General features: G+C 47.5%; 2 protein-coding genes and 1 long non-coding RNA gene across 3 annotated transcripts in view; 1 reads left to right on the forward strand and 2 right to left on the reverse strand.

Annotated features, from left to right (window-relative positions):
* Window positions 1-5,491, reverse strand: part of ATP6V0D1 (ATPase H+ transporting V0 subunit d1) — a gene marked incomplete at its 3' end in the record, with an annotated part of 38,399 nt that extends 32,908 nt beyond the window's left edge. Inside the window, exon 1 of the mRNA XM_006099485.3 lies at window positions 5,275-5,491. Within this exon, the coding sequence (XP_006099547.1) occupies window positions 5,275-5,404 (130 nt within the window). The remainder of the gene's footprint in view (window positions 1-5,274) is intronic.
* A 188-nt stretch (window positions 5,492-5,679) lies between these two features.
* Window positions 5,680-20,882, forward strand: LOC111828060. Its single transcript, XR_002831821.1, has 3 exons — window positions 5,680-5,844; window positions 6,354-6,526; window positions 20,672-20,882. It is a non-coding gene; the product is annotated as an uncharacterized LOC111828060 (long non-coding RNA).
* AGRP (agouti related neuropeptide) lies at window positions 6,237-7,010 on the reverse strand. The gene is made up of 3 exons (XM_023763138.1): window positions 6,884-7,010; window positions 6,629-6,714; window positions 6,237-6,419 (listed from the first exon to the last, which is right to left on the reverse strand). Exons 1-3 carry the CDS (start codon window positions 7,008-7,010, stop codon window positions 6,237-6,239), a joined length of 396 nt encoding a protein of 131 aa, XP_023618906.1.
* Window positions 20,883-21,064: the final 182 nt, after the last annotated feature.

Consider the following 21,064-nt stretch of genomic DNA (forward strand, 5'->3'; position numbering starts at 1 on the left):
CTTCTGCTCAGAGTGAAAAGAATGTCATGTTCCTCTCCTGCATCTGCCATCTTGATCAGAAGACTCTCTCCAATCTGCTTTTAAAACTACAAATACATTCTCAAGTCCCAGTCCCACGGTTTTGCCCTCCCATCAGCTGCGCTCAGGGAAAAGCACTTCCTACAGCTTTTGCAACCCTCCCAGAGCGGATCTCTGGCTAACTTTCCAGTCACACCATAATCAGTACTGAATGACTTGCCACTCCTGGAAGACACCAACCACATTTGCATCTGCAGTTTCATGTGACTGGTGACTGGGCGCGCCCAGCTTGGAGTCTCGCTTTCTTCTTCCCATATGAGACTGTCTCTTGTGAAATAATGTTGAAATGCAGAAGGAGGTGGTGCAATGAATAGAAAACAAATGACTCGGGACGGAGAGGGATAAAGTGTTCTGAAAGACAGCCAGCATGTCACACGTGGGAGCTCTTCAACAAAGCTCCCCAACTGACTAACTCACGGGCTCTCCCCTTCCTGAATGTTAGTCATGTTTCTTGAGAACAGGAAGGAGAGGTCCCGACTGGCCCAAGTGTCAGGCAGTGCCTCCACTCCAAATCTGGAACCATCACCTGAGTTGTGGCTGCATAATCCAGCAAGCTGTATGCTTTTCTGTATGTCCACAGTTCTGAGTAATAAAAGAGCTAATCCATAGAAAAATCCTAGAAATAATGACCAACCCAGTAGCAGTGAGAACCCTGTGGACTCAGATTATGGTCTTTACATATCAGTTTTCAATAAAAAGAGCCAGGCCCCCTAAGAGAAATGACGACTCTAGGTCTGGTTCAGGAAATGTACAAAATAAGATTAGAACATATTGTCATCCAGAAATAGGGAAACTCTCAAAGTCTACAACAAGCATGTCAAACTCGCGGCTGGCAGGCCCCGAGTTTGACATGCTTGGTCTACAAGGTTGTATCCAAAAGACTTGGCAGGCTACTGAATAAGCTCCCATGGCCAAGGGACAATTTGAACACCACAACAAATAGATTAACATCCATACTGTGTTATGATACTAAAACAAAAAGGAGAACAAATAAACCTCATAAGCATCTTTGGAGAATGTTAGAAAACCAACTCATTATTTTGAAAGCTGGTAAATATGAGAAACAATCAAGCATTTATCCTGCCTCTCCTAACTAGACTGACTTTCAGAGTAACCACGTAGTTGATTACGGTAAGTTTCCAGGTATAAAAGTATTCAAACTGGCAATTGCAGAAGGAAACACAGAATATCACCATTTTGCAAGCCCTACTGAAATAATTATTCTAGGCGATAAATATCAATGATTCCTTATGTCACAAAAAGAGAAACAACTAGGTATCGTGTGCCTCCCAATGGAAGTACAAATATTACTTCTTAAATATTCTTTTTAAAAATCAAATATATTGCCCTGACCGGTTTGGCTCAGTGGATAGAGCGTCGGCCTGCAGACTCAAGGGTCCCAGGTTCGATTCCAGTCAAGGGCATGTACCTTGGTTGCGGGCACATCCCCAGTAGGAGGTGTGCAGGAGGCAGCTGATTGATGTTTCTCTCTCATCGATGTTTCTAACTCTCTATCCCTCTCCCTTCCTCTCTGTAAAAAATCAATAAAATATATTTTAAAAAATAAAATAAAATAATAAAAATCAAATATATTGCCCTGCCTGGTTTGGCTCAGTGGCCAGAGCGACGGCCTGCACAATGACTGGTCCCTGGTTTGATTCCAGTCAAAGGCACTTGCCCGGGCTGCGGGCTCGGCATGCAGGAAGCAGCCAATCAATGAATCACTCTCATCATTGATGTTTCTATCTCTCCCTTTCCCTTCCTCTCTGAAATCAATAAAAATAAAAAAAATATTTTTTTAAAAAGAAGCGCTTTCCCTGATTTATGTTAAAAAAATGCTACATTAGCCGAAACCGGTTTGGCTCAGTGGACAGAGCGTCAGCCTGCGGACTGAAAGGTCCCGGGTTCGATTCCGGTCAAGGGCATGTACCTGGGTTGTGGGCACATCCCCAGTAGGGGATGTGCAGGAGGCGGCTGATCGATGTTCCTCTCTCATCGATGTTTCTAACTCTCTATCTCTCTCCCTTCCTCTCTGTAAAAAAATATATTTTTTAAAATATATTTTTTAAAAAATGCTACATTAAAAAAAATTTTTAATTAAATATAATCAAGCCTCTGTATCTAACCACCAATTTACAGGAAAAACAAGGGACAGGAGAACCTATTAAACTATACAGCAGGGGTAATCAGCAAAATTGAGATGGAGGGAAAATCTACAGATTAAATAGCCAGGCTTCTTCAATAAATAAAAGAAAAACTAAGAGAGACAGAGAACCTATATATTAAAAGACTTGACTTTGAGACAGCATGGAGGGACCTGGAGAGTATTTTGCTAAGCAAAATAAGCCAGTCAGAGAAAGACAAGTATCACACGATCTCATTCATATGTGGAATCTAATTAACACCTCAGGATACTGCTACAGACCTCATTAGGCACCACAGGCTTCCTTGGTGTCCCCTTCCCATCTTCCTCCCCCTTCCCCTGGGAATAGGGAGGCAAAAACATCCACAACAAAGACCTGGAGGCCAGGCCTCTGCTGTCACCTTCAGAAGCAGAGGAGGCCTTTCTTTAGAGGGCAAATTGGAGTTTATGATCACTTCTTCCTGCTTCTGGTTATCCTCAGCCTCTGAAAGTCCTCATCATAGACGGTCCCCAAAATCCCAACCTCTATTTCAAGAAACATCTAGGGAAGCAGCACAAACAGGAGCTGTAATTGGGTAGAGGGAACAACATTCTAGGCTAGCAAGGCCACAGAGAAGTTCTATGATGGGGTGCTACTGGGGTTGGGCCTTAAAAGGTGGGAGTCACAGGGCTTCATGGGGACAAGAAGGAAGCAGAGCCCAGGCGATGTGGCTCAGTGGTTAAGCACTGGCCCATGAACCAGAAGGTCACAGTCCGATTCTCGGTCAGGGCACATGCCCGGGTTATGAGCTCAATCCCCAGTAGGGGGCGTGCAGGAGGCAGCTGATCAATGTTTCTCTCATTGATGTTCTCTATCTCTCTATCCCTCTCTCTAAAAGTCTATGGAAATATATTTTTGTTTTTAAAAAAAAAAGGATGCAGAGGGATGGCAAGTGCAAACTGTACTGAAAACAAGAACTCCCATTTAGCCAGCACTTACTCTGTGCTTGGTGCTGGGTGAAGTATTGCACACATAATAGTTTGTTGTCATTTCACAACCTTCTGAGATAGGTACTGTTAATATATTAGATGAAGAACCCGAGGTCCAGAGGGGTTAAATAACTTGTCCTAGGTAATCCAGTCATCGGCAGAGCTGGGATTCAAACTCAGATTTGTCTAACTCCGAAGTCCACCACACTATGTGCACCAAGAGTTCCAGGGGCATGGCTTGTGAGAAGGTAAGTAACATGTGTGAAAGAGCAAGGGAATCCCTGAAAGTCATGCTAAAAGTCTGTACTGTGGTCCACAAGGGGGTTCTGTCCCAAGCACTATTATAGGAAGAATGGCCTAATATGTTTGTGGAGGATGGCGTAGGGCAGTGATGGCGAGCGAACCTTTTGAGCTCGGCGTGTCAGCATTTTGAAAAACCCTAACTTAACTCTGGTGCCGTGTCACAAATAGAAATTTTTTGATATTTGCAACCATAGTAAAACAAAGATTTATATTTTTATATTTATTTTATATATTTAAATGCCATTTAACAAAGAAAAATCAACCAAAAAAACGAGTTCGCGTGTCACCTCTGACACGCGTGTCATAGGTTCGCCATCACTGGCGTAGGGTCTTGCTGGGAAGATGGGAACCCTGTGGCCTCAGAAGCTGGGGGATGGGTAGGGTTAAGGAGGAGTCAGCAGCAAGAATGAGGAAAGCCTTGAGAGAAACAAGTTTCCCAAATGTCAATTAGTAATCAATGGAGTTCACCTTCAGATCTAAGCAAAGATCTTCCTCCAGTGCCAGTCAGTCCACAAAACTCACATTAAGTATCAGCTGTGTGTCAGACCCTGCCCCAGAGAGAGCCCCTCTCTTTCTCCTTTTCCAACAGTGAGGAGAATTAGGTTGCTGGTAGGCTCCTACAACCCAGCACCCTAAATGCTCTCCTCTCCTTCCTCACTTCCACTCCCATAAGGGAGGTGAACAACCTTTTTTTGTACACTTATGCTAAAACCACAAAGTCCACAAGTGTATTTTAACTTCAGGAAGTTGTAAAAATTAAAGGTATGTTTTTGCATTATTGCAAGACAAACAAAAACTGGGGTTTTTCATTGAGCTCACTTTTAACCTCAATACATTTTTTATTTGAAATTTTTCTCAAAGGGTGAATCATCTGGTCATCTTCCACTTCTAGCTACCATGAGACTAGCTCAACAGTAAACTTGGGGGTCTGGGATGGGGATCACATCCCAGCCACTGTGTCCTTCACTACCACCTGGGAGGAGGGAGAGGAGGCAAAGACTGGAATCAGGGGCATCTCTCATTCAGTAAATTTGATGCAACTGTGCCTCGGGGGTCCATCCCACGTTGAAGCTGCGTGGGCTGAAAGGAAAAGGGAACTCGGCCTCTCTCACAATTTTTGTGCTAGGAAAACCCTATCTCAACAAGGATCCTTTTCGCTGAGGTTTTTGGATTTATTGGCCAAATCCATGTGTATGGACTTCCCTGATTTGCAGGGCCACACCTTGCTCTCTCAAACACTGCCTTCAGAAGACTGTTCAGCCAGTGGTTCCGCGATGGGGGGAAACTCTATGCAGGCTCAGCAATTCCCCAGCAAGGTTCACCCCTCGGACCAGGAGAAGACACAATGATCCCAAAAGCCCTGGTGTACGTGTTACGAGGGAAGTGGGGGGCTTTTCCGTTGCCACGGGACAGCTCACTCTGGCTACGTCAGGGTAACGAGACTGGTATGGGCACATCTCCCACCGACCAACCACTCACTCCCTAGAGACCCTCGCTTCCAAACTACATGGGGGCCGTAACCGGGGAAGAGACGGCCCCAGCAGAGGCGAACCACTGAGGTTTTAAAGCTTTGTTTGCGTTTCGGCCTGAGCCGAGCCGCAGCTGGAGGTAGATCCCCTTCCAGCGACCCCGCCATCAGCCCCCGATTCCGATCGAAGCCTCTCAGGCGCTTCTAGAACCCCCGCCATCGGCTTCCCCGCACAGAACTCGGAACCCTCAGGCCCTCGCTAGCCTCCTCGCCGGCCTTTCAAGGCCGGGCACCCCAGCCCGCCGCGGCTCACCCTCGAGCGTCTCGCACTGCACCAGGTTGAGGTAGTCCGCCTGGCTGAGCACCCCGGCCTTCAGGCCGCGCACCAGTCCCTCCAAGTAGCCATTGTCCACATTGAAGTATAGCTCCGGGAAGTACGACATGGCTGCGGAGGGACCGGAGAAGCCCGACCCGCAGGCAAGCAGCGCAACTCCAAGATCAGCTGACTCGGCGCCCGCAGCGTACTGTCAGGCGCATCAGGTGACACGCAAAGAGGGTCACGTGACCACCGCGAGGCGGGGTTCTGAATGGTGCCCTTCTTCCGGGTGGCTTCTAGTGGACGTATTGCGCAGGTGCGGGCTGGGACGGCCCCCTGGCGCCTGCGCGCAGAGGGAAAGAGCGCCTCTGGCTCCCGGCTGAGCCGCTTGGAGTGTCTAAGACCGGCCGCGCGGTGGTGCCCGTGCCGTGGAAATTGAATCGGGTCCCCGAGCTTTCCCGGGTCTGGTGTATCTGGCGCTATGAGGGCGTGCGGAGTGAAGATGAGAGCTATTTATGCTTGGAAATATTCCAGACTGTGGAGTCCGCCTTCCCCCGAGGGGAACAGGTATGGCAAGGGCGGCCTTCGCTGGGGGTCACACATCGAGTTAGCTGCGAGCAGGTCCTGGAACCTAATGCTTGTTCGCCAGAAGTCACAGCCCCTCTCCCGCGCCATGCCCCCTGCCCCTCTTCCCCTAAGATTCTCGAGGGCTGAAGAGCGGCTCTCCTCTGCTTCCCCAACGGCGCCTGGTGCCCTAAGAGTGTGCGTATAAGTAACTCAGATGATGGGGTAACACAGGCCCTGGGGTAGGTATGAGGTTTCTAGACTTGGCGGCCTGCCATGACCTACCCCCTCCAAAGGCCACGTTCGAAATAATGTCACAGCCTTGGGGTTGGTCCCAAGCTTTATTCACGCCCCCACCCCCACCCCGTCACAGCCCCGACCCTGACGTTGACCAGTTAGGTGCGGCTGCAGGGGTTCATGGCAGTACCCAGCTTGCGGCAGTAGCAGAAGGCATTGAAGAACCGGCAGTAGCACGTGGCACATGGGTCACAGCACGGTACTTGGTGTCCCAGACAGGACTCGTGCAGCCTCACGCAGCGACGCAGGGAGCGTGGCTCCCGTTCTTCCGGATCTAGCGCCTGCAGGGATGCGAGAGCATGAGCCTCTGAAGGCAAGTCCAGGGACCTCACCTGCCCCATGCAAGTGGGATGGCAGTGGAGCATGGGGGTCTGCAAGGTTGCTCCAGGTAAGGGGGGCGGGGAGTGTCAGGTAATGGAGAGTGGGAACCATGCCCGATGTGCCCTCCCAAGGCCTGTAGCCTCACCCCTTGCCCTGAACAGTCAGTTACCTCTGCCAAGTCCTTGGCCTCCTGCAGCAGAGCCTCTTCTGCCTGTTCTACAGCTTTCCTCTTCAGCTCACGCCTCAGGCCCAGATCTGTGATGGATGATGTGAGAGCAAAATCCCCCCACCCCCTGCCATGCATAGAACGCCCACTTCCCAGGCCTGGGATTGGGAGGAGAGAAGGAGGGCTCCTACCAGGCTGAATAGTTTGTGGCCAGAGGGTATCCAGGCCCCACCCAGACCCACCCCTGCCCACACTGACCTGACAGCTCTGAGAACAGGGCCTCGTCAGGCCTTCTGATGCCCTCCAGGGGTGCCAAGCTCATCTGGGCCCCCTCCATGGCAGGCAGTGCCAGCAGCAGGGCACAGCTCAGTATTGCAGTCAGCATGGCCTGGCTCGGCAGGAAGACCCAACACTTAGTCCCTCCTCATCCCTGGATGCACCCTCTAGGTACCCTACCCCCAAGAGAAGCCCCAGAGAACAGGAATCTCTGCCCAACCAGAGACTTACTTCTGCTTGCTGGATCCTTGCCCCGAGCATTCCTGGCCACCTTGTACCCTCCGCTTATATAGCAGAGTCTAATGAAGGGCCCACACGTGACTATTCCCTGAAGCCAGGATATGAGGGGCCTTCCCCAGAAGAGGGGACGTACAGTTTAAGCCTCTCTCCCTGAAACCTGAGTTTCTGGGTGCTCTATAAGAGGGTGACCACCTCCAATTGTGTGTGAGGTCTCCCGGAGCCAATTAAAGTTTGGGAACAAGATAGGGTGCCCAGGGCCCCCAAATTTTGACAGGACAGGGACCCGTTGGGGGCAGGCTGGAGCCATTAGCAGTAACAAGGCAGGCAGCCCTGAGAGCTTAATTTAATTTGTGGGCCCGGAGATGCTCAATCAGACATGTTGTAGGGCATGTTGTTTGCTTTGCTTCCAGGAACTTGGGTCAAGGGCATTGAAGGGGGTGATGGGCCAGTGGCCAGAGTGAGGCAGAGGTGGGTGCAGACCTAGAGACCTGGGGTTTTTTTTGGGGGGGGGGGGAATGGAAGAGAGAAACCCACCTAGCCAACACCAGCCCCTCCTGCTTCCATCCCTAGCTCTTCCTCTCTCCTTCTTCTCCCTCCAGGCCTTTTCAAGACCCCCACCCCTTCTCCTGTCCCCAAACCCCTTTCTGCCTGGGGTTCCTGGAAGCCAAGGAAGCAGAACGGTCTGTTCCCTGGGTGGGCGAGCAGCTTCAAAGTAAAAAGCTTTCAAGCCGCCTGCCTCATTAGCGCTAATGGTTGCTCCCTTCCTCCCTACATGGTTAGGCTCTGCCCACGTCTGGGCTCAGCAGCACGAGGCTGTGGTGAGGACTGCCCTTTTGTGGAGATGGTGGGACACACAGGACCCCTGCCGCCCCTCACACACTTGCCCGTCAGGGAGAGGGATGCAATCTGAATCTGCTTCAAGGCCTCAGTGTACAAAGTGGGCTGGCCCAAGGCAGCGGGAGGAGGAAGGGGCTGTTTGTGGCCCAGGGTCACACAGGCTGTTCTGACCAGGCAAAGGCCTGAGGAAGTTCCCTCAGCAGCGGGTGGAAATCATAGGTTGTCTTCTGGGGCCCCTTGGCCTGGTGCCAACACCAACAATTGGTGTTGGGGTATGGGCTGCATGGGGAAGAGCAGCTCCACAGAGGGTGGCCCTGTGGCAGTTTCTTCCACTGATGTCTGGTCTAGGATCAGGTTGGCATTGGACTTACTTGTGTTTGGCTCAGGGTAACAGTCCTAGGAGCTCAGAGGGTCCCACTGCTGCTGGGGGTCGGGGAGGAGGCTGAGGACTCCCGGGAAAGCCTCTCTGAGGAGGTGGTCCCCGAATAATCCAGCAAAGGTCCGGTCCCTGTTTCTCCGCTGGCTATTTTGGTGACTCTGTCACAAAGCCAACCTGGTGTCAAGGCCTCCTTGGACATTGAGCTTTCTCTGCAAGAGGCTGCTGGGCCTGGTGGCCCACCCAAGGGCTTTCTCTTCTCAGAGTGGTGCAGAGTGAAGGTATCTGGTGCCCATGTGTGACGACATTCTGGTGAGGGCCAATAGGTGTTAGAAAGGGCAACACATCAAATATACATATACCTGGGGCATGTTCCCCAAATTCTTGTGCACTGGCCCCATCCTTGGAGATTCTGGCCGAAAAGACAGTGGTGGGGAGCAGGGACTGCGTGTATATTTTAGAAAGGTGCCCGGCTGAGTTGAGATGAGCCTGGTCAGCACACGTGCTAAGGACAGTTCTTCATATTCTAGGGCGAGGCCTCCTCCCACTCAGGCACTCAGGGTCTTTACTCACCTACGGAGCAGTGACTGTCTTCAGCTGGGTGTGTGCACACAGGTCTCTCAGCCCCATGAACAGTGATAGACAAGGACTGAGGCACGCACACAGGCAGCCGGGTCCCTGATCAGGCCCATGGGAGAGACAGTCAAGAAAACCATCAAAACATAGTGGGATGATCAGAGAGATATAAACATTGGATATTTGATGACACTAAGGAAGAATTGTGAAATTTTTTTAGTGGTGATCATGGTGTTATGGTTATGCTTTCTTTTCTTTTTTTTTTTTTATAGGACTCATCTTTCAGAGAAACATAATGAAGTATTCACTGATAAAATGATAGGAAGTCTGGGATTTGCTTCAAAATAATCCAAAGTAGGGGGGATAGTGGAGGTGATATAGAAGAAACAGAATTGTTCATGAGTTGGTAATTGTTGAAACTGGGTGATGGGTACATGGGCTATATTATCCTATTATGCTGCTTTTGTTTATGTTAGAAATTTGCCATGATGAAAATTTAAAAGAAAAGAAAAATTTAGCCCTAGCTGGTTTGGCTCAGTGGATAGAGCATCGGCCTATGAACTGAAGGGTCCCAGGTTCGATTCCAGTCAAGGGCACATGCCCGGATTGTGGGCTCGATCCCCAGTGGAGGACTTGCAGGAGGCAGCCGATCTATGATTCTCTCTCATCATGGATGTTTCTAGCTCTCTCTTCCTTCCTCTCTGAAGTCAATAAAAAATATTTTTAAAAAAAGAAAAGAAAAATTTTTAAATGCAGTAGGATAAGTGCTTTCATAAAAGAATGCCCCAAGGGCAGGATGGCACCCACTCTCGCTCAGCGAGGGGGAAGGAAGTTAGCTAGGGAAAGCTTCCCAGTCGAGGAGACCTTTACTCAGTCATGAAGCCTGAGTAGGAGTTGGGGAAATTCCAGGCAAGGGACATTGTAAGTTTCCTGGGCCCATAACTGGCACGTGGTTTATCATGCTGCCTAATTATACAGCTTAACACTGGCACAGGCTCTGTCCCAGTCCTGGTTCCCTCCGGAAGGGCCCCAGCCTGGTAAATAGTCATAGATTTTTTCCCCACCTGGGATCACCTACCCCTAGAGTTGGTTCAGCCAGCCCATGAGCCAGTCAGCAAACACCTTAGCCACCTTCCACTGTCCAACTGCTGTGAGTGTGCACAGGCCCAGAACATAGCAGCACTCATGCCACCCACAAAGCCAAGTAGAGTCCACAGAAGGAAATCAACATTTGTTTATGCCCTTTCCCAGCCCACCCTCCTTTGCCCTCCAGCATGTGTCATCTACTGCCCTCCAGCATGAGTCATCTACCTCCCACCACCAGTGAATTGGCCCAAAACACGGCCTATGGGTTTCTTGTTATAGCTCTCTCACTATATCTGTATCTATATATGTAAGTGAATTTTCTATTGGATTATCAGATTTTATTAGTTTTTGCAAATAACCAATCTTTGGCTTGATGTATCAAATGTTGTTACAATTAAGTTTCTATCATTTTCTATTTCCTTTGGTTTTGTCAATCCTTACATTTACTTTTCCTGCTATGTTCATAGGAGTCTCTAAAAGACCCCTCCTCCGGAGCCCATTTCCCTCACTAATATCTAAGTGGTCTTACTGGTCAGAAATTGACCCAATGTTCCCAGGACAATTCTTGTTGGCAAAGGACTTTCAGAAATGGGTGGGATGTTCTGGGTGGGAGATCTTGGATACCTGGGGGATGCAGAACCTATTTGTGAGGCTGGGAACGCCGAACATAGGGATCCTGGCTTCAGGGAGGAGAAAGGGGAGAGTGTGGATGCTCTGTGCCTCCTGCAAAGTAGAGCGTGCTTCCTGATTGGTCCAGCGGGGGGCAGCAGAGCCCTAAACTCCCACTGGCTTTCCCCAGTCCAGCTTCATTCTGAAACCCAGGTCCCCAATCCAGTGCACTGCCCCTGCCCCTGTGGCTCATCTATAAGATTTCCAAAAGGCAGAGGTTGCCTGGAGAGGTATGGTTCCCTCATCATCCGGGAAGGAGAGCAGGATGGATGGGGGTTATTTCAGACTGGTCTTGAACCCTCAGCTGAAGGGGGTCCCACAGTGATCAGGAGCTCCATGTTTGTTGCATGAATGCCAGCACTTACTATTCTCCCATTCATTCGAGAACTATTTATGGAGGGCGTGCTGAATGACCAGCACTGTACCAAGGCATCTAAACTGAGACCAGGTCAAGGCCATGGTGACCTGAAGCTTCTGATTCTGGGGTCAGCTAGGCTTTGTGGTCTTGCTTGTTGCCTATGAAAGTGTAGGCTGGAGTCAAGCCAGGGAGAGTGGGGTGGGGTGCAGGGCCACCTCTTCTTCAGACTGTAAGGAGGCTCAGGCCCAGAGACTCCCTAGCCTTGCTCTAACTTGCTCTCCCTCTCCCTTTCAGTACTGGAAATGGGCCCTTTATTGGGGGCCCAGAACAGCTGAGCTGTGGCTAGAGTGCTCAGATGACACTTTACAAAAGCTCAGGATGACAAAGACAAATAGTCCCAGCCCTTCTGACTGATAAGCTATGGCTTGCAGTCTGGATCCATGGGCCCTTCGAAGGAGGCAAAGGCCATCCTAACTCCTAGCCCAGCCCCTTCTGAGGACATCTACAACCCACAATGTCCAAATCCCCAGAAACATGGAGAGGGTGGCCAGTCTTTCCTCCTGCCTGCCAGGTTCCACTTTTCTGTGTGAAATCTTGTTTCTGGGGGTGTTGCAGCACCCTGCCTTCGGCCTCAGGGTGAGTCCTCACCCTCAACAGGACATCAGCCCCTGCACTCACAGGGACCCCACACAAAGTGGTGAGGCGCTTGTCCCACCCAGGCGATGAGAGGACCCCTGAGTATTACAGGATTTCTGAAGTTCAATTTGAGTCCCCAGCAGCGCTCCACAGAGGCATGGCGCTGTAGGGCTGGGAGGGGTGCCCATGATGTCCCCTGCATTGTTCCTAATCCATCCCCGTATAAGGGAGCAACCCAACTCCCTGAGGATGTTCAGTGGCTTCACTAAAGCCGCAGGAACAAAGGTATTTGCACAAGAGGAATTGTGGAACTACCTGAAAATGATTCTCAACCTGGAAATCGCTTTCTGCTGGAGACTCAGGAGCTCCCCAACCTGCTCACCCCCACTATTCAGGGTGAAGTAAGAACAGAGGCCTCAGGAACTCTGGACGTAGGCAAGGAGATGCTGCCTAGGGTGCCGGGCGCAGGGGTGAGTCGGTGCTTGGTTTTCAACAGGTTCAAGGTGAGCTCAGGATCAGCTGGAGAGAGCGGAGAGGACTGCGGTGGCTCTCTGGACTTTCTCCTTTCTGCTTTTAAACCCTTTCCCATCCGCTGTGCCTCTCTGAAAAGCAGGCTGGGAGGTAGAGATATGGGAGCGGGAGCTGGGAAGGGGGTCGAGTCCCATGGGGAAACAGTCATCTGGAGGCATTAGATGGAAAGGATACGTTCCGGCTTAAAATAACCCCTTTGGGGCATAGCTATTACCTAGGCACCAAGCCCCAGCCCTGTATGGAGGAAGAGCGCATAGCGTGCCCCCTCCCCTGCTGGCAGTAGGACCTGCATAAACTGTTTACCAAGCCCTGGATAGGGGTCCTCCTCCCAACTCTGCCCAAAGCCAGACTTTGTATCAGGACCTGGTGTAGAGGCAAGTCTTCTCCCGGCCTCCTCCCTTTAATTGCTGGACATGCTGCCCGAAGGTGTCTCCACACACCTCTTGGTTATGGAAACGGTTGACCCACCCACAGAGCTCCCAGGGTGGTGCACAGATAAAAGCCCGCAGCCGCTCCACCCACCCTCAGCTCATCCCCCAGGAGGCTGAGTTGGCTGCCAGAGCTGTGCTGAGTGTCCTTATGCTCTTAGACACGTTTCTAAATAATCCATGAATCAAAGGAGAAATCACAAGGGAAAACAAGTTTCAAACCAAATGCAAATGAAATACAGTATACCAAAACTTACGGGATACAGCTAAAGCAATGCAAATATTTAAGTGAATATATTATAAAAGAATGATTGAAAATAAATTATGTAAACTTCTTTAAATGAGGGAAAGATATTTTCAATAAATGGTATTGGAGCAAGTGACTATTTTACCTGAACCTTGCAGCCTTCAGAAAAATTAATTTGAGATGGATTATAAACATAATTGTGAAGGTAAAAAATCCTAGAAAAAATAATATTTTCATAACCTTTTCTTAAATAAGACAGAAAGTACTAACTATCAAAGGTTGATAAATTAGACCATTTAATACTTCTGGCCCTGACCAGTTTGGCTCAGTGGCTAGAGCGTTGGCCTGTGGACTGAAGAGTCCCAGGTTCGATTCCGGTCAAGGGCATGTACCTTGGTTGCGGGCACATCCCCAGTAGGGGGTGCACAGGAGGCAGCTGATCGATGTTTCTAACTCTCTATCCCTCTCCCTTCCTCTCTGTAAAAAATCAATAAAATATATTTTTTAAAAAAAAGAACTTCTGGTCATTGATTAAAGATAACTAAGAAAGTGAAAAGACCCCTGGCTGGTTTGGCTCAGTGGATAGAGCATCAGCTGCAGACTGAAGGGTCCCAGGTTCGATTCCGGTCAAGGGCACATGCCCAGATTGCGGGCTTGATCCCCAGTAGGCGACGTGCAGGAGGCAGCCGATCAATGATTCTCTCTCATCATTGATGTTTCTACCTCTCCCTCTCCCTTCATCTCTGAAATCAATAAAAATATATTTTTTTTAAAAAGGAAAGTGAAAAGATAAGTCACAAACTGGGAAAAGTACATTGCAACATATACTAAAAAATAAAATAAAATAAAGACCCATGGGAACATATAAGGAATTCCATCATCATTAGAGGAAAGGGACTTGAACGGGCCCTTCACAAAAGAGGATTTTCAAATGGCCAATAAGCATGTGGAAAGGTGTTCAGTATCACTAGAGAAATTTAATCCATAGAGAAATGTGAATTAAAACCACAATGAGATACTACTATACACTGACTAGATTGGCTAAAATTTAAAAGATTGGCAATACTGAGTACGGGCGAGGATAAGAAGTAACTAGAGCCCTGACTGGTTTGGCTCAGTGGATAGAGCATCGGCCTGCGGACTGAAAGGTCCCAGCTTTGATTCCGGTCAAGGGCATGTACCTTGGTTTCGGGCACATCCCCAGCAAGGGGTGTGCAGGAGGCAGCTGATTGATGTTTCTCTCTCATCGATGTTTCTGACTCTCTATCTCTCTCCCTTCCTCTCTGTAAGAAATCAATAAAATATATTTTTTAAAAAAAGAAGTAACTAGAACTGGTAAGAGGTAAATTGGAAAACTAATATTTACTATAACTGCTACACCTGACCTTCCCCCAGCAAGTTCACTCTTTAGTACAAACCCAAGAAAAACTGGAGCCGTGCCTACTAAAAGGCATGTAGAGACTGTTCCCAGCAACTTTATTCATAAAAAGCTAAAAAAAATTCAAATAACCATCAAATGGACAAATAATGGTACATTTATGCCACTGGAAACAAAACAATTTAAAAGATGAATGAAATGGTATACACAATAATATGGATGACTCTCACAGACGTAATGTTGAATGTAAGATGCCAGCCACAGAATAGTAAATATGCCATGATGCCATGTACATGATGTTCCAAACCCAAGAAAACTATACGAAGTGGTAATAGAGCTCTAAATAGTAATTACCTGTGGGGGCATGATTGTCTGGGGGAGGGGAATGAGGAGGACGTCTGCAGTGCCCGGAATGTTTTATAAACTAGTCGCCCCTTACCCTGGGCTTCACTTTCCAAGGTTTCGTTACCCACTGTCAAAGAAGTATTAAACGGAAAATTCCAGAAATAAACAATTCCTCAGTTTTAAATTGCATGGTGTTCTGAGTAGCATGACGAACTCTCCCACTTGGTCCTGCCCAGGACGTGAATCATCCCTTTGTCCTGGGTAGCCACGCTGTAGAGCTTCCCACCCATTCGGAGCCAGTGTGGTGTTGCAGTGCTTGTGTTCAAGTAACCCGTATTTTACTTAATTATGGTCCAAAGCGCAATACTAGGTGTGCCGGTTAATAATGCGGATTGAGCATTACCGGTTAATAATGCGGATTTTGTAATCCAAGAAAACATGATAATTTCAAGAGAAACATCAAAAGTGTTTTCTTCAAATTAAAGTCCGTCGCTACCTACACATTTCCCTCATCTTTCAGGTAATTTGTGGATACCGTCCCAAGAGAACTTTTCTTGTTTTGAGGCAGACCGTTCAGAGACCCAATTTTCCACTTCTTTGTACGTTTTGAAGTGCTGCTCAGAAAGCGCGTGTGCCATCGATCGGAACAAGTGGTAATCTGAAGGAGCAAGGTCTGATGAATACGGCGGGTGGGTTAATACTTCGCAGGCAAGATCTTTTAACGTGTCTTTAACTGTTTTTGAAGTGTGTGATGGTGCGTCATCATGAAGCAAAACTACTTTGCCGTGTCTTCTGGCCCATTCTGGTCGCTTTACAATCAAGGCGTGGTTCAAATTGATTATTTGTTGTTGGTAGCGATCAGTATTAACGGTTTCACCTGGTTTTAGAAGCTCATACTACACCACACCTTCCTGATCCCACCAAACGCAGAGCATTGTTTTCTTTCCGAAGTGATTTGGCCTCGCAGTTGATGTTGATGGTTGACCTGGATCAACCCATGATTTTGTGCGTTTGGGATTCTCAAAATAAATCCACTTTTCATCGCCAGTCACAACTCGATGCAAAAAAGACTCTCTTCCGTGCCGTTGAAGCAACATTTTACTGATGACTTTTCGGTTTTCCGTTTGTCTTTGGTTCAATTGATGTGGCACCCATTTGTTTTCCTTCCTTTAAAATCTTTCCCATTGCTTGTAAACGATCAGAAATGGTTTGCTGAGCAACATTTAATCTTTCTGCAAGTTGTTTTTGAGTTTGACACGCATAATGCTTGTAATTGTTGGTCTTCAAACTTTTTTGGTTGACCTGGATGTTCTTTGTCTTTCACATCGAAATCATCACTTTTAAAGCATTTAAACCAGCGTTCACAAGTATCTTGAGATGGAGCATGTTCACCATAAGCTTCCCAAAGTATACGATAACTTTCAGCAGCACTTTTCTTCAAAATAATGAATTAAAACTTCCCGCAAATGCTTTTTCTGGCACGAAATTTGACATTTTTAAACGTAAAAATACCTGATGTTAACACCTTCAGAAAATTTGACATACGAAGTTTTGAAGCTTGTTGTCAATACAACAAAATCGCATACATATCAAATCGCATATATATCAACGTATGTGTAACTCCATCTAGTGAAAAAAATCCGCATTATTAACCGGTACACCTAGTAGTAGTGATGCTGACAATTTGGTAATCAGAGAAGCCGTACAGTGCTTCCTGTAAGTGAAAAGGTGAGTACAGTAGAATAAGATGTTTTGAGATGGAGAAACCACATTCACTTTTATTACAATACTAGAGGCCCGTGCACCAGTGGGGTCCCTCAGCCTGGCCTGCACCCTCTCGCAATCTGGGACCCCTGGGGGGATGTCGGAGAGCCAGTTTTGTCCCGATCCCCACAGGCCAGGCTGAGGGACCCCACTAGTGCACGAATCTGTGCACCGGGCCTCTATTATGCATATAAGATCTTTGGTTAATCTCTTCCCACCCTCCCTCTTACCCCCTCCTCTCTGAGATTCATCAGTCTGTTCCATGTTTCCATGCCTGTGTGTTGAGCAACTGCCCCCCCGGTGGTCATTGCACATCATAGCTACCAAATAATGGCCGGTTGCTTAAGCTTTTATATATATAGATATTGTTATAATTGTTCTATTTTATTAGTTATTGTTGTTAATCTCTTACTGTGCCTAATTTATAAATTAAACTTTATCATAGGTATGTATGTATAGGAAAAAAACAGCATGTATAGGGTTCGGTACTATCCCTGGTTTCAGGCATCCACTGGGGGGTCTTAGAACCTATCCCCCAAGAATAAGCGGGAACCACTGTATCTTGATCTGGGTGGTGGTTGCACTAGTTTCCTTTCTATTGTGGGTTCTTTCCTGAATGTGGACTTTGGCATGACTCTGATTCATACTTGAACCTTTCTCATTGCACCTTTCCTCAAAATAGCTCTTGTGTTATTTGAAAAGAGTTCTTTAGACCATAGACCAAAAATCACCCCCTTGAGGTGGTGGCAGTGGGCGTCAGGACAAAAAGGGTACCTATTGTCTGGGTCAGTAGCATTGAAAATGGTCTTTTCCCCAGCTTGCTGTCCTTCTCTATGCTTGACTATCTCTTTCACTTTTTAAAATATTTTTTTATTGATTTCAGAGAAGAAGGGGGGGGAAGAGAGATAGAAACATCAATGATGAGAGAGAATCATTGATCAGCTGCCTCCTGCACACCCCTTCCTGGGGATTGAGCCTGCAACCTGGGCATGTGCCCTAACCAGGAATCAAACTGTGACCTCCTGGTTCACAGGTCAATGCTTAACCACTGAGCCACACTGGCCAGGCTTGTCTGTCTCTTGTGACAACTTGTTTTTCTTCCCTGTTCCTGGGGGTTGTCTTTAGGCTGTTGACTTCCGGGATTTGAGATTTCACAATGTGGTACTAGTCTTTTGTCTCTAGGTTATTTCTCCAGGGGAAAAGGCAATAATTTCCTAAAATCTATATAAATGTGAAGAGAAGCAGTGTGTTAGCGGTGTTGTTTTTTTATAGTGCATAATAAAAATAGTAAAAGGAAAAACAGATGGTACCAGTGAAATGATGTCAGTAGTAATGAACAGAAAGTTTGGTTCAAACTATATTAAATTAGAAAAATAATGTATCACCTCATGCAATTCAAAAATTCAGAAGTAGGGTTGGTTTCAGTGCCTCTTGATTTTATAAGGACTTGGTGTGCCAGACATCATCATTTGTACCTTACTGACCAATAAGAGTAGCGCCATAATGACCAGTCAGGATGCATGATTCCAACCAATCAAGCCAGTGCTATTTGGACCAATCAAACTGTACAGATTTGGGTTCCTCATTTGCATAGAAATGGACCAATCGGGGACCAGAGTGGGAACTTTCTCTATAAAAGTGGGCCTTCCCTTTTTCTCTGTGGAGAGCACTTTCGGTTTCCTCTGGGAGGCTGTCTTCTGTTTGCAAACTGTTTACCTGAATAAAGTTTCTCCTCTTACTGCACCCCAGATTGGGAACTCCTATTGGCACTAAATTGGTGACAGCAGCCTTTTGTTGACACTGGCAGAGGCGCCTCCCCTTTTTCTGCTTCTTTTCCCTTTGAGTTCCTGCCCAGAATGTGATTATACGCCTAGAGCTGCAATAGCCAACTTGTGACCATGAGGAAATAGTCTTGGGGTGGACTAACTTGCTAAGGGTGGCAGACAGGAAAAGCACAAAGCCTTCATGACATTGTAAAGCAGCTGCACCAACCCGGTCTGCCCACCTCCTGATACTGTATTGGATGAGACAAACATGAAACAAAAATGTGTTTAAGCTATTATTAGGTTTTCTCTTACTTGCAGCTAAACACACACCCAACTGATAATTTCTGGTGTTTTACATCTCTTGTCCACATCGTTGTGTGGTACATGCTTCCTTCCCAGGCTTGTTCCCCTTGTAGACCCAAACTGCCTCTGTAACTTGTCTCCTGAGCCTACACAGCCCAGCTGGCTCACTTCTACTACCTCTGTAACTTCCTAAATAAACTTTCTCTTATAAAAAAAAAATTGGGGGGAGGGGGCTCAAAAAGAAATGCTTGGAGAACAGGAGTGATTTCTTCCTTCCCGCAGTCCTGTTAGATTTCCTGGAGGAGGTGGTATCTAAGAGGGGGGTTCCTAAAGGTGGAGGGAGCTTCCTGAAAGGAGGAAGGTAGGGAGTGACTTCCAATACAGCCTTTGCACAGTTGTTCACCACAGGAATGCTAACCCGCCCTGACCCCCACTGGCCCATACCCTCAGCTTCCTGGGTTCCAGGTTCGAGGGACTCTGCCCGCTTCTGTCCTCTAGTTTTCTTCCTGGGAACCAAGGAACAGCAGAAGCCCAGAAGCCCTTCCAGCCCCTCTGTGATAGCAAAGGAAATCCCAGCTCTTGGGGCCTTCCCCTTGACCCTTGAAGGTGGGGCAGCAAAGAGGAGGGAGGAGGGCCTGAGGACTCCCCTGGGGAGATGCATCCTCCCCAGGCTAACCCTACTTTTCCGAAAGGCTAAGCCACCCAGGGTGGCGCCTGCATGCCACACGTGGGTGGGTGTGGTGTGGGAGGCTGCACCTGCGCTGTCTCCTGCTCTGCATTATCATGCAATTCCAACATCACAAATAGCACAGGCACCTCACATTACGGGCTTCCTGGTGTGATGCAATAATCACCAGTGTCGTGTTCTTGCCAAAAATGTGTAACATGAATCTAATCTTGAGGAAGCAATCAGATAAATCCAGAATAATATGATGCTATAAAATTGGCCTGAACTAAAACAAAAAAAAAAGATACAAACAAAAAAAGCCGAATGTGGGACAGAGTTACTCTTCTATATCAAAAGATACTAAAGAGATATAAATGCAATACGTGAACCTTGCCTTATGAACTAAAATTTAAATGCTAGAAAGACATTCTTGAGACAAGTGAGAATGATACTTGAATTACTGTTGATTTCCTTAGATGTGCTAATGGTGCTATAATTGTGTAAGAGGGTTTCTCAACCTCAACACTTAACCTTTTCGGCCAAATAATTCTGGGATTTTAGCAGCATTTCTGGCCTCTGTCCACTAATGTCAGGAGCCCCGCCCCCTCACTTGTAATAAGCAAAATATTTTAGACAGTAATAATGGTTGTATCCTGTTATTAATATACCAAAAAAAAAAAAAAAAAAAAACACTGGCCGGTACATTTTAAAATGGTTAAAATTATGAGTTTTATATTGTGTTAATTTTGTCTCAATAAAAATGTAATTTAAAAATGTAATTTAAAACGGTTGACATACTCAAATGATCCCTAGGGGACAAAATCATCCCCAGGGGTGAACCACTGGTGCAGAGAGTACACTGGGCGAGGGGGTGGGGAGAGGGAGCATGCAGGCTGAAGGATTTGGGAGAGAAATGTCTTGTTTGTAACTTACTTTCAAATGTGTCAAATTATTAACCATTAGTGAAACTAGGTGACAGGTATGTGGGTTGTTTATTTTACTATTCTGTCAACTTTTAATAGATTTATTTTTTTCAAAAGCAAAAGGAAAGAACTCAATTTCAAGTTTTCTGTTTACAGCAACCCAAGGAACCCATGGCAGGTACCAACTGTGCACCTCCTTTCAGATGTGATCATTGTTTGAGTTGCTCGGGGCCCTTCAGCCTTCCAGGGAAGATTCCTGTTTCTCATCCCCCCCCTCCCTCCCTCCCTCCCTCCTCCCCTCCCTCCTTCCTCCCTATCTCACTCCAAGACTGCCCAGAACACATTGGTCCAGTGCTACCCATGGACCTATGGAGAGAAGGCATTCTGTGGACCATCATTCACCCAGACTGGGTGCAGATGATGAGCTATATCAATTCCTTTTTGTGAGTATTATCTCCTGTGGAGGCTTTAAAACATGGTCGCAAAATTCTTTAACACTTGTCCCAAGAGATGGAGCCTATGACCCCTCTCCTTGAATATGGACTCTTAATCAGGAGAATATGGTAGAAGTGACACTGTCCCAGTATCCAGATCCAGGGCCGTAAAAAACTAGCATCTGCTGTTTCCTGTCTCTTTTAAGATCCTTGCTCTTGGGACCCAGCCGCCATGCTGTGAGGAAGCCCAAGTCACCCTATGGAGAAGCACATGTGGAGAGAAGCAGCACACAGCACCAGCTCGAAAGCCATGTGCGTGAGTCATCTTGGAAGTGGGTTCTCCAGCCCCAGCTGATGCTGTGTGGAGCGGAGACAAGCTGTCCCTGCTGAGCTCTGCCCATTTTGCAGATTGGTGGGCACACAACATGACTGCTGCTGTTTTAAGTCATTAACTTTTAGAGTGGTTTGTGGGCAGCGATAGATAACTGATGCATCCCCATCCCCCAAACTGGGGGCCCTAGGCTTGAAAGGCAGGAAGTGGGCCAGCTCTTGATCCCTGGAGCTAGGACCTAGGTCAGCCCTTATCCCTTTAACAGGCA

The sequence above is a fragment of the Myotis lucifugus genome, unplaced genomic scaffold, assembly GCF_000147115.1.
Source record: "Myotis lucifugus unplaced genomic scaffold, Myoluc2.0 scaffold_274, whole genome shotgun sequence".
Classification (NCBI taxonomy): Eukaryota; Metazoa; Chordata; class Mammalia; order Chiroptera; family Vespertilionidae; genus Myotis; species Myotis lucifugus.

What these genes read in the sequence shown, in the direction of transcription:
- AGRP (XM_023763138.1), bottom strand. Translation starts at nt 7,010, where the DNA reads ATGCTGACTGCAATACTGAGCTGTGCCCTGCTGCTGGCACTGCCTGCC. An exon ending in CCTGTTCTCAGAGCTGTCAG is followed by an intron (nt 6,715 to 6,883) that starts GTCAGTGTGGGC and finishes CATCCATCACAG; the next exon opens with ATCTGGGCCTGAGGCGTGAG. An exon ending in AGGCCAAGGACTTGGCAGAG is followed by an intron (nt 6,420 to 6,628) that starts GTAACTGACTGT and finishes GCATCCCTGCAG; the next exon opens with GCGCTAGATCCGGAAGAACG.